Source organism: Pygoscelis adeliae, unplaced genomic scaffold (assembly GCF_000699105.1).
Source record: "Pygoscelis adeliae isolate BGI_AS28 unplaced genomic scaffold, ASM69910v1 Scaffold91, whole genome shotgun sequence".
Lineage (NCBI taxonomy): Eukaryota > Metazoa > Chordata > Aves > Sphenisciformes > Spheniscidae > Pygoscelis > Pygoscelis adeliae.
This window is the reverse complement of record NW_008824196.1, coordinates 3,495,533-3,513,053: the sequence shown is the minus strand read 5'-3', so window position 1 is coordinate 3,513,053 and position 17,521 is coordinate 3,495,533. Positions and strand designations below refer to the sequence as shown.

Here is a 17,521-nt window from a genome sequence, read left to right as displayed (position 1 = left end):
GGCTCCTCTCAATCCCTTCATCCCCCAGCCTGTATTGATACCGGGGATTGCCCTGACCCATGTGAAGGACCTTGCACTTGTCCTTGTTGACCCTCATGAGGTTCACAGGGGCCCACTTCTTGAGGTTGTCCAGGTCCCTCTGGATGGCATCCTGTCCCTCTGGCCTGTCGACCGCACGACTCAGCTTGGTGTCATCTGCAAACTTGCTGAGGGTGCACTCGATCCCACTGTCTATGTCATAGATGAAGGTATTAAATAGTACCGGTCCCAATACGGACCCCTGTGGGACGCCACTCGTCACCCATCTCCATCTGGACATTGAGCCGTTGACCACTACCCTCTGTATGCTACCATCCAACAAATTCCTCACCTGCCGGGCAGTCCATCCATCAAATCCATGAAGCTACCTTTGAGCGTATCATGAACAAATTTTGCTTTTCTAAGACTTCCTGGTAGCATTTGACTTTACTTATGTTTTATTTGCCTCTTTTTTTTTTTCTTGTTTTTTTTTTTTTTTTTAAGAGTAACATTCTTCTAGCATAATATAATTATCAAACCTAACCGTGAGGCCATTTTATTAAGATTGATCTCTCCTGAAATGAAATTAAACTAGAAGGTTTAATGCAGCCTTCTGCATAAGTGTGTGACTGAGGGAAGAATGTTAAGCCTCGAGGATTGTAAATGGGATGGATGTGTGCAGGTATGGGTACAGCAAGCTTGATCAGCTCCTGGCTGGTAAAGTCATGGTGGCTTCCTGAGCCTGTTGTGACCAGTGTGGTGCCGTCCCTCCCCGTCACCGCTGCTCCCTTTTCCAGGTTCCACGTGAGCCTTGCTATTTAGCTTTAGCTGTGTCTGCTGGTAAGATGCTAAATTCAGCTAGTCAGGGAGCACAGCACGTCCTCTCTGCCCTGTGATCTGTTACCACACATCTATCCCACTCAAAGCTGGAGAAACAAAAAATACCATTGAATGTAGGTATTTTCAAATCAAATTTTTCTGGGACTGTCATAAAATGATATTAATTCTCCATTTCAAATTAAAATAGCTCCACTATGAATAATTTTCCCAAACCCTTAATAAGATACAGTTGCATAAGTTCCCTTTGGGAGACCATTTCACATGTATTCTAACTATCTCGAATGGGAAAATTTCTTACTGTATAATATTGTAAAATAAATCACCTCCTCAAATTAGTTTTTCATTGTACATATGAGGCAAGAATTAAACCTGCAACATATATTTCTTTCGGCTTTGAAACTCTCCAGAACATACTGAAATATTGAGGGACAGTCATTTAGATAAAATAGTAATGATATCTAGTATTTGCAAGAACTTGTGTAGATTTAAAATTCTTACTCAGAGGCACATAATGCAAGAAACAAAACCTGATTATTTAAAGCTGGTATATCAAATCTTCCAGAATAACATTAGTGCTGTTTAAAGGAACCATGTATATACCAGATTTTTTTATTAGATTTTGTATTATCAAATAGAAATCTGCATTTTTAACTGGAGAGATTTTTCACTCCAATTTAAAAATCCTTTTTTTACAATCTCTATGTATTTTATCTTCGCTAAATACTTGATTACAATACAAAAATGTGTGACAGGAATATTTTAACTATTGCATTTATTATCTTATAGCAGTAGAATGAGACACTGTGATGTAAAAAAATAACAGAAACAATCAAGACAATGCATAGATAATTGTGCTGGAAGGAAAGATACTATTATTGTCTGCCATATTTTATAATCTTTGAAAAATGTGTTTGCTTGTATTTCTTATTACTGATTTTTAGTTCCAGTAAGTAGAAAAACACTTTTGGGAGAAAAAATGGTTAATTTCCTTGGACTCACTCAAGATGTATTTTTTATTACCATAAATTATAATTGGATGGCTGACACCTGGAGGGGAAGTTTTACTTAGTTTTTCATTAGTTTTGAACTGAGGAAATACTCATACATGTCTGGCAGTCTGTTTTATAAAGCTAATGCCCCGGCTAACATAACACCTGGTGTCTATTTGTTTTAGGTGTAATTTCATTTGTTGCTGAAGATGGAGACCAACAGCAGTCTCGACATAACAGCTCACCAGAGAAGACAGATGGTGAACAGGCCCTTCAGAAATTGTCAACAGAGACACGACAAACTGTTGATGCAGCAAACATGGGTATGTTTGTTATTATGGAAAAGTTCATTGTGAGTTTGTAGAAACTTATAATTTCTTTTTAAATTAAATGTTTATTTAGTATGCCAGGCCACATGCCTGCGCACAGTGTTAAGTCAAATGTTTATTCCAGGCGTATATGAAACTTCTCCTTTTCTGATTTTTGAAACATCTTTATGAAATCTTAAGCTGAGCTTGTTTTTTCTTTTTCTCTTTTTTGCAACAATGTCACCGAACGTCACTTTTTATTGGAAAGGGGCAGCATTTGTTAAATGCTTTCTTTTAAAAGTATCCAATAATATTAATAGTGCTGATGTCAAAGCAGGCCATCACATTGCTCCACTTCATTCCACTGTGGAAAAATTTTGTTGTCAGTCACAGATGCTTCTTCGGTTAGTTACAGTGAAATTGAGAGGAGAAAATTCCAGAATACCTGGTTACTTTCAGATTGCCACCTCATACTTTATTCTAAACAGTTTCTGCATTATTTTTGAGATTTTTAAGTTTTCCAGAGGAATACTTTTGTGATTACAAATATGCACACCAAATAGACAAAGGTGGGTTTTCTTCTCTGTTTTTAAATGTATTTCTCCATTTTCTTCTTTGCATTTGCAAATAAGGATTTGCCTATAGAACTGTGCTTTTTATGCTTTTAATACCTAATTTGGAATGTATTTAAGTTATCAAGCATTACGTTAGGAAGCTAAAGCATATTTTTCGCAAGGAAAGCTATCAAGGAGATAGCTTAACCTGAAAAAGATGTTGTTTTAATCAACATTCAGTTTTTAGGAAATCGGGAAGAGCTTGCAACTGGAGATCTCTATCTTCTTTACAACTCTAATTTCACTTTAACAGAATTTATCTAGTTTTTAAAAGAATTAAAAGCTAATGTTATTATTAATAAATAATAAATAATTTGAGTTAATCCAATGTGAATATCGAAAGTCTGTTCTTTATAGTTTATTAATATCTGTATTTAATAATATGTAGAGACTCAGAGATTAGTATCCCATCTCTGATATGAAGTGATCCCAGGAATTTACAATCTGTATAGACAGGACAGAGGCAGGAAGAAGACAAAAGCTCAGAGAAATGAAGTGACTGTCCCTGATCATACCAGTAGCTTAATGTCGTGGAGTATTAAAAAAAAAACATTTTTTTTTCTCACGAGCCAGAGCCCTATCAATGGATATACATTGTCTCTCTAATCTACCAGATTCGTTACCGCATTCTTTTTTGCTAAATTTTTTAATGTGAATTTTGAAACACTTTTTTTACACAGCTCAGACTCCTGGTGTACTTAGCTTTGTTGTGTGCACTCCACTTCTTTTTAACAGCTGTATTTAAAACTAACAAAATATAGTAAAATGTTTTCTGTGATTATTATAGCTCTTCCACAAAATCAGATCTTCTAAAATGTTATTTTGTGCAAACAGTTGATAATACAATGTGAGTTTAAAATAGAAAAGGAATAGAAGTGGAAGAGAATGATGTAGCTGGACATGGCAAAATGCTGTTTTCAAAAGAAGATTTCAAAAAGGATTTTCAAAGCCAAAGGAAAAAAATGTAAACTAAATCCTAGAAGAAATAAAGAGTTTTGTGAGGACAGTACAGAAGCAGTTCTCCTGTCTGGTATGTTTAAGGGGAACACTAGTAATGTTGAACAGTAGCGTGTTTTTAAATTCTGGCATGAAGAGAGCTAGAAATAGGAGAAAGCCCTTAAGAAGGCAGTTAGAAAGGAAATAATCAGTATTGAGCTTTCACTGCTTTTCAAGGTTCAAGAATATTTCCTTGCATTCTCCTCCTACAGCTAGCTTTTTTATTTGAATTTTCATGTACAGCAACATGGAAGTTGGTTGACATTAAAACTCACACCACACATCATTTTAAGTTTACAGAAGGATTTTAACAGATTAAATTAAGGTGATATATGCAGACAGTGCACTAGAGATGAGAATTAGCAGATTTCAAGATTTTAGGAGGAATTAATCATAAAAGAAATATCACGAGTGATGCCAAGTACAGGGAGATATTGGAGATAATCTTCAAATCTCTACTGAAAGCCTCCAAATGTTCGTGAATTTAATTATGCTTCTATTGTCTAAACTAAACACTTCTGCTTATGAGATGTTTAGGCTTTGCAAAGTTAGGAATCATCAGTCCAAAACTAGTAGAGGCTGTAATTGAAAGGAACTGAAAATAGAAGGTTAAGTAAAAAAATAGAAGGTTAAGTGAGTGGATTTCTCAATACTGTCCCTATCAGTGATATGAGTTGAGGGCATTGTTCCTAGGTAGAAAATCCAGTGCAAGTTCACTGTTTGCTATTATTACTACTGATGAGCCTTTTGCTCAGTTTGGTTCCCCATTAACAATGTGAGACTGGCTGATCTACTTACTTATTTGGAATGTGTTTTTCAAATATGTTGGTGGGTGATTAGTCTCATAACTTGCTGAGAGGGGCCAGGTAATCAGCTCCAACTTAGCTCCCTTTTTCACTGCACACTAATTTACATGGATAGATCACTCCAGCACACAGGGTCCCATTGGTAGTTGGAGCAGTCTGCACAGCTTATTCATATATGGCTGCGTCAAGTTACTGCATCTTATTTTTCAGTTACGATCTTTTGCTATTTTTGTGCTACTGTAGAGTTATATCTGTGTCTTAGTGTAACCTACGTGTTTCTAGTTGTACTAACTCAAGTTTCATGACTGCTAGCAATGCTTGGGGCATCATTAGGATTGCTTTCTAAAGTGGACTTAAAGTAGGACATGAAATGACTCTTCCCTAATACAGTATCGCTTAATAATAATAGGATTTTTTTTCTTCAATACAGAAGATATACCCTTATGATGCCCATATCCTAGGAACAGCAAGCTTCTGTCTCACCTTTAAATCAATGAACTGCTTCTAGTCATTTCACAAAACATTATCTTCCATCACAAGCATTCATTTGTACTAGACATCTGTAACTTTTACAACTGGGGAAAGTATCTGCTGAAAATGGCTAAATAGAGATGGAATGTAGCAAGGTGTGATCTAACGTCTATGATAGTAGTAGTCTTTTTCTGAACTTACTTCAAAGAGGAACTAATAGAGTCTTAGCTTTATCCTACACAGTTTTCTTTTAGAACTATATTGTTACTGTAGTTTTTCATAAAAATTAATATTATGTGGCTTTTCAGAGTAGAATAACTGATGGACATTTCTGAGATTTAGGATTTCATAATTGTAAGGTGCACACCACTAGTAGAATGCAAACCGGTTGCATTTGACCAGAGGCATCACACACTGAAGAAGTGCATCTCAGAGCTGAGAAATCCCCAGGGCTACTGTTACCGATCTGGGGTAACAGGAAATAGTGGACTTCTGATGTAGAGAAAATTAATATACAGACTTGAATTGGTAGAGGCCAAAACAAGTGTGAGGTTGTCCATAGCTGAATAAGGTTAGAAAAAAATCTCTGATGATATACACGTACACCAAACATTTTTGTTTGCTGTCACTCAGTGAAAATTATTCCTTTTAAACATACTAGAAACTACTACCTTGTTATACACACCTTAACATTCAATATCATCTTCAGATACACACACATATGCATTATGTAAGTACGTATATGTGTATTTATCTTTTTTTCCTTTTTTTTTTCCTTCTCCAAATTACATTGTAGGTATGACTGTAGAAGAAGGTGATAGTTTCCACAATAGTTTTCATATATTCTTTTCATAATTTCTACCAAAATCACTCATTATGCTCTTCCAAAAAGCTAATGATTCTGAGATTTGTCCGTGATTTTTTTTCTCCTTCAGATGTAGTTAAGAAAAAGCACATTTAGTGCTTGCAGTGAAAACCAGTGATACAGCAATCCTTATGACAGATCCTTTTTATGCTGCCTTATACCAGGGGGAAGAAAAGGAAACAAACCAAAACCCAAACAGAAAAATGTCTGCAGCGCAGATGTAGTGACAGGGGCTTGCCCCTTTCTAAACTGACGTGGGTTTTTAGTTCTTTCCAAAGCATATATCTGTCTTTCGAGAGAAGAGGTCCTAGGGTTTTTTCTCATGGGAACCAAAAGTAAAACAAGGCTAAGTGGTTGCTAAGACTGAAAGTAGGATGCAGCTGGTCTTTCATGTAAGATTTATCTTTAGATATTCCTATACACTAAAGTGCTAAAATCATAAATAAATATTAGTCATTAATGACATTTGTTTCACAGTCTGACTAAATGCTGTGAAGCCTCCTACGCTTGTCAAAGTTACCTCTCAAAGTAGAGGAAATTTTTCTACTCTACTATGGAGTCCATGGTAACTTCTTAAACTGAACTGCCCTTGGACAATTGCCCCTGTGTTGCGCTCTTTGCTGTGTAGCATGTGGGCAATAGGAAGGATGCTTTGCTCAGCTTCTGCTAGACCAGCTCAGCCATCCTCAGGAATCTGATCCCACAGCTCCTCTGTGAAGAAGAGTCGAGAGCCTGAAGTTGGTGCAGTTGCTGCAGTGGCTAAGACTTGCACTGCAACTGCAAATCCCCCTCTCCTCTTCCAGAATCCCTCACTCCATCTCTTCAGCAGCAAGTCTCAGCACAGAGCTGGCACTTAAGCAACAGCTTTTAATGTTCCTGCCAGTGGTGTGTCTCTCAGAGCTGAGCGCTACAGATGCAGAATGTTTGTTTGTACAACACGGGAATTCTGCATGTGGTGGTGTCTTATTCTGGCTGCCCTAAGCATTGCCTTTATCAAAAGATTATACTTCCCATTGTGTTCGTCTTATGGAATGCATTTACATCTTTATGCCATTGCCAAGTTGAATTTCTTTGTACTTGAAAGGCATAACATCAAAAAGATATGCTACTTGTGAATAAGCCATGATAAAAAAGCATATTCAAAATGGTTAGGCCAGGCATTCATTTTGGCAAAGCCTGTTTTAATTATCTTTTTAAAGCTAATTTATCCTTCAACCAGGCCTTCAATGACAGGTGACATTTTCTAGTCTAAGTTGTCATTGTAGTGCTCATGATATGTCTCTGACAGTTAAGTGTCTTTCCACTTGTCTTTAAAAACAACTGCTTGCGCGCGGGTTCATTGAGGAACTGACGCCTTTGAAAGGTAATGACACTTGCACATGTGGTCCTCCCGGACTTTCAGGCTTGGAATCAATCCCTGAGAGCTGAACATCTGTGGTAGCACACTGGGGTATTCACATAAGGAAGAGAATAAAATAACTTCTTTGTTCTAGCAACTGGCAAAGGTGATTAAGAGGAAAACAGTACTCAGGATGGAGACAATTTAAAAAAAGACTACGCATTTATTCATGATAATTTTTTAAAAAGATCATAAGAACTGAGTATACAATGGTAAATGTTAGGATTTATTCAGTATTAAGGCAGTAATATGATAAATATAACTAATATATTGTATAATTGATATATCGCACATACGTGTTTATTTCTGGAATTACTATCTTTCTAACAGGAATATTCTTAAAAATAATTTTGAGTTATCTACCTCATAAATTTTGATTGTGTAGTTAAGCTATTTTTCAGTCTAATCTGCACACTGTATGTTCAAGCATATTGTGCTCCACCTTCAGATTAGTTTGTTTTAATTGAGTCTCCCTCTCCAGGAAAAAAAAAAAGTTACAGAAGAAATATCCAAAGAAAATAATCCCCGTGTAAACTGCATGCATATTTGAAAATGTAGAATACCAACCAGGGCTTGCTTTTTTTTTTTTGATAGCATTTTAGCATTTGCAGCTATACTTATGCTAGTGCATACAAGCTTTTGGGGATGGTTTAGCATATGTAGAACAGTAAGGATTAGACTGTTTTATGCTTTTTTCCTCTGTCAAAAAGAATGTTCAATTATTGTTAGCTTTCTCGGTAGGTGCCCTTCTGTAGTACTGCAGTCTGCTAAGCGTTATGCATTTTCCTGTGCCCTTTTGAGACTCAGAACAGCTTGATTCCCCTAATAAACTAACATGTTGTTTTGAAACAATTCAGATGTAGCAATGCTTCAAGGACCTATGGCCCACGTGGAATTTTGTGGGGCATGGTATGTGTGCAATTAAAAATCTGTGCAAACCAAGTGTGGTAGCCCATTTAAAATTAGTAACAAAAGCAATCTGTAATTGATCACAGTGTAAGGCTGGTGGTGAACTTTAGGTTACATCATCCTTCATGCAGCAGGTGTTTTAATATTGCTGTGCTGAGAAGGCTAGTAATGTTGCATTTGCCCTAACCACAAATAAGTCACTCCGGTTGTAAACCTGTACATGTGTATATTTTTGGATGTCGTAGCATGTAGGATTGCATTTGCATGTAAACATTTTCTTACCTAATTAAAAATGTCTGTGATACACATTTTGCTTGTTCTGATAGTCTGTATAAAATATCACTGAGAAACACATTAATTCTGTCATGTCTGGCAGATCTCAAATATTTGTGTATATATGGAATTTTGTCAATTAGTAGCCCATTTAATAAAAAAATATTCTGAAAAAAAAAATCCTGAGCAAAAATAATGGGTGTAGGTGTCATGGTTAAATGGCTAGATGTACTCTGGACTTGTGCCCGTCCCTCTCAAGTTCACCTGTGAAATGACAGGTGTGACTTGCACCTTGCTGAATTGAAACAGCACGGCAGAACCACACGTAAATTTCTTCCCCTTCTAATCCGCCCTTCAGCGATAGGGCTAACGTGATACGTTCAAGTGTAAACCCTTACTAGTAGCCTATGACAGAACACATTCAGAGTGATATAAAAAATAACATTTTTGAAACAAAATAGTAAACGAGCTAGCAACAGAGCAGTAGTTTCTTTACAGCCAATGCCCTTGCTATTAGGTTTGAGTGTTTGAGATGCTCTTTATCTAGGTCGTCATTTTGCCTTTCCTACTTTGTCATGCTTACAAGCAATTCTTATTTTACCCCTTAGCAAGTTATGAATTATAAACATACAGAGAGCACATAACAGTCATGAAAAAGAACACTAATATTTACCAGTTCCTCACAATCGTATAAGAATGTCTGGGACAGAAGATAATGGGGTGAGGAGAGGGCAGAGGGAAGGTCCCTATCAGTCTCCTCTGTTCGTGCTGTTTCAATTGCTATTACCTGTGAAAATATGCACTGATCCAGAAAACAAGAAAAAGTCAAACTTTATAGCCTAATACTAGGGACAGTTCATAACAAGTGGAGTTTAAATCAAATAGGTGATTTTTTTACAGTCTTTTACAGTGTGGGTTTTTTAATCTGAATAATTACTTGAATCTATTACACGAATCTAAATATTATGACACATGCAAATTACAGTAACATCAACAAGATTGTCCAAGAGCAATTGCTTATAATATCCTATTGCATAAGGGTACGAACAATTTCCTTCAAGGTGTATGTTCAGTCCCTCAAGCAGCGAAAAGCATTGCATATACATTCTCAGAGCCTGGCAGGACAATCCAACAGTTAAGCTATTGTATAAATAGATTCACAAATCCAGAGCAAAGTTTTTATGTATGTATTTCTTTGTTGCAAGTTTCTGAAAACTAAGTAGTTCAGAAATATCAATTAAAACATTAGATTGAGTGGAAATTATGTTTTTAAGATGACAGGGAGCATATTAATTTCCAACAGGAGAAAATAAAACACATTTCTTCATCCAATCTAATTTATTTTTTTCATTTTACCATCAGGCTCCCCCACAAGTATTATTATTATAATTCTATTACAAGTAGTGCTATACCTTCATAACTAGACAAATTTGCATCATGTGCTACTGCTATTGTCTGCCTTCGAAGCTGTAACTAAGTTGTTCCTGAAGACTGTTTGTGATTAAGTAATTCTAGTTGTGAGATTCATGTTTTTTGTTAGCAAAAAACTATAAGTTCACCTCATTGTTTTTTCATAGATGAATTTCTCTCGTATCTTAGATCCTCTTGTCCACTCAGTAGCCTGCTGTTGGAATTTGCTAAGGACTTTTATTTCTATAGCAGCTGCAAAATAAATGGCCCGTGTAGAATTCTGGCTTTTAATTTATCCCAGACACTGGACATTCCTGCATTCTCATACATTCAGTTATGAGTTAGGTTTGCCTAACCAGGAAGGGACAACTCTGATATTTTTACTGAGTAGGCAATAGATATTTCTTGTCCATTGCACTGATTTGTCATGGTGTCTACTGTCTCTCGCAAAATATTTCCTTTGCTTTCTCTGTGGGCACAGTGGCATCCCAATTGTTCTTGACATACTTAGGAAATTATAAATATTAGGGAACTACTATTTCCCACTGTGGCAAAAGACAGATGGCATTTTATACATTGTCGTCAGAGAGTGAGAGTATGTGTGTGCAAGAAGCGTAACTGAGAGATTTGGATGCACTTTCAAGGCATTATTTATTTCTGTATATGGCATTTGGCACTGATTTTTTGTAGTATAACTTTCTCTGTGAAAGGGAATTTTTTGATTAAGTAGAAAGAAGCTCACCGAGTAACCTTGTTCTTTTGGTATAGTTTTTCCCTGTTTATATTTCTGTAATATAACTCATTAAACATTCCTACAGAAAATTCAGATATTCACGAGTCACCGCTCCTTTCACCGTCAAATATACATTTCAGAAATGAAAAAAGGTTCAGAGCAGGTATGTTACTGGTTTGTGTTGATTACTAGTACCGGATAAAACTAAAACTATCAAGAAGGAACAGTTGTCAGAAAATTCTCAACCATTACAGTCATAGACTGGAGCATCCTCAGTTGCTGTGTGACGTTAGCATTATCACACTGAGAGTTAACCTGAATTCAGAAGCTCTTGTGGCCTTTTTGAGGGGTATCCTACCGAAGTCTTTGGCCTTTAGCATACTTGATTTTCATAAGAAGCTAAGAATTTCTTCATTTGTACTGTATTCTCTGCCTGTAGGTCCTTGCTGTTCACTGTAGGTTGATCCAGAGTCTTGCGGTCTCTCAGAAGCAATTGCAGGTTAAATCCAGCTATTTATTCATGGTCAAATAAAAAGTCATCTTTGAAAAGCTACTCACCATTGAGATGTTGTTTTGCCACTTAGAATGTAATGTATCTCTCATACAAGTCCTTTATCTCTTCTTCCTGAAGAAATCATTGTATTTAAAGCAAACTGTATCATCTGACAAAGGTGGCCAACAGCATCCTGGCTTGTGTCAGAAATAGTGTGGCCAGCAGGAGTAGGGAAGTGATCGTGCCCCTGTACTCGGCACTGGTGAGGCCGCACCTCGAATACTGTGTTCAGTTTTGGGCCCCTCACTACAAGAGAGACATTGAGGTGCTGGAGCGTGTCCAGAGAAGGGCAACGAAGCTGGTGAAGGGCCTAGAGCACAAGTCTTCTGAGGAGCAGCTGAGGGAACTGGGGTTGTTTAGCCTGGAGAAGAGGAGGCTGAGGGGAGACCTTATCGCTCTCTACAACTACCTGAAAGGAGGCTGTAGCGAGGTGGGTGTTGTCTCTTTTCCCAAGTAACAAGCGATAGGACAAGAGGAAAGGGCCTCAAGTTGTGCCAGGGGAGGTTTAGATTGGATATTAGGAAAAATTTCTTCACCGAAAGGGTTGTCAAGCATTGGAAGAGGCTGCCCAGGGAAGTGGTTGAGTCACCATCCCTGGAGGTATTTAAAAGATGTGTAGATGTGGCACTTAGGGACATGGTTTAGTGGTGGACTTGGCAGGGTCAGGTTTACGGTTGGACTCGATGCTCTTAGAGGTCTTTTCCAACCTAAATGATTCTATGATTCTGTGATCTCTCTGGGAGACTCCTGCATTTTGTGGTGCTCTTGGATTACACGCAGTTTCCCTTATTCTAAGTGAAAGTAATCTAGGATGCCAAATTTTTTAAACTAAGGAAAAACTGTACATGCTATTTCTTATGGAGGAAAGGCTTTGAAAGGCTGATTATCCATATTTTTAAAAATTGGGATATTTGTATTAATTCCCTCCAAAACAGTATAAGTATTTGTAAGACAGCTACTAATGTGACCCACTAAGTGAGGAATACTTTTTCTAGCAAATAGAAAAAGCAATGTGTGACACTGTTAAGTTATGCTAGTTCTTGAACATGCATTTTATTTCATTTGTCAGGTATAACTCTTCCAGGTTTTCAAAGCTGCTGCCGTAGCCATGTGCAAATCTGGTTGACGTGGGAATTGAGTGGCTAGGACATGTTAGGTGCAGACTGGGTTTCCAGGTTGTTTAAGCATCAGACACTGGTAAACCTCTCTTGTATATATATATGCACAACAAAATAATTTTCAGAGATGATAAACTTTGCGAAATTTGAGTGGATTTTCACAGAAAGAGTAAAAAACATGTTGCTATATGTAAGGTGGCTCCTTCAAAAAATGTAATTCCCTGCTTTAAATGATGTGCTACAGCTTCTCAGCAAAATATCTAAAAACTGTTACTGTAAGAAAAATGTGTTTTTTCTTATAGTAGCTGTTACTGGATTCCTTTGGCTGGAAAATTCCAGAAAAGCAACCCAGGGAAGACAACTGGCTTGGACAATTTTCAATTGGAAAGTTAGTTTAGCAAAGATATTAGCAAATGTCAATGAGTTTTAAAATGGAAACAAGTAGGCTAAATTAATAACCTTTTACTTTCCCTCTTATTAACTCTTGTCCTAAATCTCATTTGCTGCTGGTATTGCAAAAACTCAAGGTTCTATGTCTTTTTAATTTGTGAGCCCTGCCTTTTGTACTTAAGAGGAGATAAAAATGCAATCAGCATTGTGAAGTGTCAAATTAAATTTACAATATGAATTCTGGTGATTGTTCATTTAATATACCTTAATGAAATCATAGTAGTATAAATATGCAAAAATAATTTGAATGCTATTATAGTATTAGCAGGAAGGATTGGAATAGTGCTATTATCTCCAGTTTTTACTTCTTTTGTGCATAAAAAAATACTTCAGATATATTGTTGCAATATTTACATTTGCTAATATGCCACTGATTGTAAGTTCAAACCACAGAATGGTCTGCATAGGATGCATGCATCAACAAATGTGTTAAATTTTATATTTAGGTAGTTTGTATATATGTATTAGAGATTATGCAGCAACAATCAGTCAATAGGTAAATGAGATTCAGATACTAGAATGTATCTGGCTAGCAGTCACTTTGCTTTTCTGTGAGCTGAGGAAATACTTTAGAAGATACTTTGTGCTGTCATTATCTGTCTGTTAAATATCACACTTCAGTTCACATCCAAAATTTGAACTGATTTGCAGTGAACTGGCACATCCTTTTCCTTTAACTTAAAGTATCTGTCAGACTTCATATTACTGTTTACAAAATATTAGTTTGACTGTCTATAGTAACTTTACATATCCACAAATATTTTTTCTCTTGACAAATGAAGTGGGTTTCAGGTGAGATTTTTTGAGAGATATTTTGAGTCCTGAGCACATGCTTGTTTATCTGTAATGAAAGGTCCTTGCTTTTTCCTTTTCTGTTTTACACTGAGGTATATTTATTTTGTTCCGCTGAACTTTTGATGTGTATTTTTCCACGAAGACTAGAGAAATCTCACTCTCATGCTTCTGTTTCAACTGGTTTGCCTGATTTCCTACCAATAAATTTATGGAGAGATGTGTAACATTTTTTCTTTATTACTCCTTATAATGTCCTGTGTGTCACAGTGGGGTTTATTAAAAGCATGATTTGTAAGTGCTATGTTGTATATCTGATCTCAAAGATCTTTCAAACAATCCTCACTTCTCTATAGGTAGGTGAAGAGATGAACAGGCAAAAATGTCAGCAAGTACTACAAAGATTCCTGTGTCCTATATGTTTAGAATCTTTAGGGCAAAGTTCATTTGTTTTGAATTAATGTTCATTTGTCAGAATTAATGTTTGCATTTATACTGGAAATTGGAAATTACCCTTGAAAACAAACTTTGAAAAGCATTAATTTTACCATTTGGAGATTTATTTGTTTGTTTGTTTTTCGTATCGAGTAATACTGAATGGTGTTTACTTCTTTTTTTAAGGAAGATATACTTTTTCTTTCTAAATATGAAGATGTAGGCTGCATTCAGAGTTCCTCTTCTAGAATACACATAAAGATTGTTATTACTCTTTGAAAGTGGTATGATACTGCTTTCAAATCACTATTACTTGCTGTACAGTATGACAATTAGTATTACATTGTTTTGAAGTGTAGAATGCGTATTTTAAAATATCATACTTTTTGCTTAGGCTTCATGTAGTAGTCACATTGTAATTGCAGTAAACCATGCTTTTTGCAAAGCAGTTGTTTTACAGACACAGCTAAAGAAAAAGCATCTAGCATAAATGTTTTGTATGTCACTATTGTGGATACATGCAGTACTAAATAAAGAGCAGGACACAGAACTTAGCAAGATCCGACTTTTAATTTCTTTAAAAAGTGTGCATAGTGTGTATAAAACATGGGAAATGTGCATATGTAAATTACTGTCCAGTCATTTTCAATTGTCAATGCATCATGGTCCCTTATGTCCATGTTATTTCAGACTCAGATTTCATGCATGCTTAAAAATACAGCCCCTAAGAATGAGAAACCTCATAGAAAAGTTGCAGTCCAGTAAGTACAATAATAGTAATTCCTGGGGTTTGGGGGGATTTGCAAGGGCTTTTGTGTTTTTGACAATTAGAATGAATTATAAAAACACGATTAGCATTCCTGGTAAGATATTAAAGTAAACTTGTGTTATTTAGGGAGAATGCTTCTTCATTCATAGTGTAAGTGATATATATACTAATTATTGTTGAATGTTAGAAAGAATTAGAGGACTGTTTTCACTAAACTCTCTGGATTTATCACTTATCTACACCATATTTGTCCACCAATATATTGAGAAATTAGTAAGAACAACCTGATAAAGCTCAGCATCTGTAAATATTGTAGACAGTATCCATGAAATTAATGAAGGGTTGGTTTTATTTAGTGTGGAAGTACATGAACGTAAAGCTCTTCTACTTGAAGATTAATGGAATTTGACTTCCTCAGTTCTTATTTTATTGAAAACCTAAATTGCTCACACAACTCTGCAACAGGTTTTGCTAAAATCTAATGAAAGTATGCCCACTTCATCATTGTGGTCAGGATTCTATTTCATATAACTAATTTTGTATTTTATGGAGGTATAGCGAAATAAACATAGTTTTCCAACAATTACTAAGGAAGATTTCCTAAAATGACCTTTACAATAAATAAGTGCCGTATTTGTGAGCAGACTTCTGAGATTTAAGAATACATGCTGCTTTTCTGCTGCCTTTCTTTTTGACTGCTGGTTTGATCTTCTGCCTGTCACAGGACATTATGTTTCGCTAATGTACTTTAATATTTCATTCAATAACTTGTGTTTGACTGAAAGTTCAAAAAGGCATTAATTATACATTGGTATGTTGTTTCAAACCATGAAAATCTACCATGAAGATTTTTACCAGTTTTAAAATCATACTGATTTCATATTTGGATTTTTCTCGCTACAGTTATTGAGGTTAAATATTATATGTCAAAGAGCTCTTATTAGCCAAAAAGTTTAATTTATGAAAGTATTTTATGTAGTATAACAATATCACCTATTTAAAAAAAAAACAAAAACCAACTATGACCAATTAGGTTTTTTCTCTTTGGAGCACTATAATTAGTGTATGTATAAATATCTGTATTTTATATGTTTTGTTTTCATCCTGACGTGGAACAGGAAAACACTTGAGTATCATTTTAAGGAACTTCACAACTGGAAATCATCTGAGTACAACTTATCCTACTGTGCCAAGGGTATATCAACTGTAATTGTGTGTACACGACTCCTGAACTGGCTTTTACTTTTTCAGGCATGTTAAAAAGTCTGTCACACAGCTTACCCAAGCAGTTCACCTGGCAAGTGATTTCCTAGCATAAGTCACAGTTTATACCCACTTAGAATGTGCAGTGCTATGCTAAACCTGGCCAGTGAATACTATTTCTGCCAAGATGCAGAAAAAAAAAAAAATCCTAGGTTATTTTACTCCATCCTTTTTTGGAACTTCTTCAAGCGATTAGTATTGGTGGCTTTTCTACTACACCGACATGAGACATCTTTCCCTTCTGTTCTCTTTCCCATCTCATTCCTCATTACGTGGTTTATATTATTTTTGTATGCATCCTTAAATATTACTGATGATTGTCCTAACCCTCCAGAGAGCCCACAGGGAAATTTAAGGACCCCTTTTTCCATGATCACCCTTAGCAGCTTTATACGCCAGCATAATGGGAATGAGCAGTAATCTTTCTGTTCATTATCTGAGACCTTATAGGTCAATGCCCAGAGACAAAGTTACCTTTGGATTTTTCCAAAGGTAAGACACAGATAGACAAAAATTAAAAAAAAAAAAAATTGTCAATAGAAATAAAGCCAGATATGGCAAATGGGCAAAAATCAATAGACTTTTGGAAAAACCTCTTAAGAATTTGCGTAATTTTAAAAGTTGTATGAAGTAAGTGGGAGGAGGGAAGGTTAGTGTGTAACTTGTTTGTGGTCATTGGGTTAAGAAACTGACTGACATGAGCATGGTCACGGTTGCATCTGCTCGGGACTGCAATCCTAGCTTTGTGTTTGTTAACAGAGTGCCAAGAATTCTAGTTTCACGTGAGCTAGAGATTATGACTGTGAATGGGGGTGTGTTGAGGCATTTGGTGGAACGTGAGAGTGTGTTAGTTAGGTATAACCTGGTAGATAGAACTTTTTCCAGTGTTGATTTTGACAACCATTCCTCTAGGATGTTCTTTCAAGCTATTTACTAATGAAGACTGCATGACCTAGGTAATCTGTCCTAGTTCTTCTCTACCCTTACCATTGTAAAGTTTTACCGATACTTTTCACATGTACTAAAGCCCACCATTTGTTACTCTTTCCATCAGGGACAGGGAGATCACTTTTAGTAGCAATGTTTTGTGCATGTGAAGATTGTAATCATTGTCCTTCCTTAAAAATCTCTCTGAAGAAAAAGAAAAGAAAAAGATTTATTTAGCAATAGTTGTTTTCTGAACTTCGTACTGGTTATACTAGTTTTTCTGTGTTTTCATAAGTCTTTTCATCATTGCATAACAATTAGCTACTTTGTGGGTTTTTTTGACTTTTCTTCTTGAGTTGTTCCTGTCTCTCTCCCTCTTTGGAATTATGTGCTTATTCTACTCTTAGACTAGATTATCCTAAGTATCTCCTCTACTTAGCCTCAGCTTCTTTCTTTGCCAGGTCTTTGAACTAAGGTAATTATAATAATCAAATAACATTCTTAAAGCAAATATAATTTATCTTCACGTTAGAAGTTAAACGGTATTTTAAAAGTGTGTTAGTATTCTAAGCAACCAAATCAC

General features: G+C 36.0%; 1 protein-coding gene across 1 annotated transcript in view; it reads left to right on the top strand.

Moving 5' to 3' along the window:
* Window positions 1-17,521, top strand: part of LOC103925977 (chromosome unknown open reading frame, human CXorf30) — a 181,235-nt gene that overhangs the window by 29,828 nt on the left and 133,886 nt on the right. Inside the window, exon 6 of the mRNA XM_009334787.1 lies at window positions 2,033-2,199. Coding sequence (XP_009333062.1) covers window positions 2,033-2,199 — 167 coding nt within the window. The remainder of the gene's footprint in view (window positions 1-2,032; window positions 2,200-17,521) is intronic.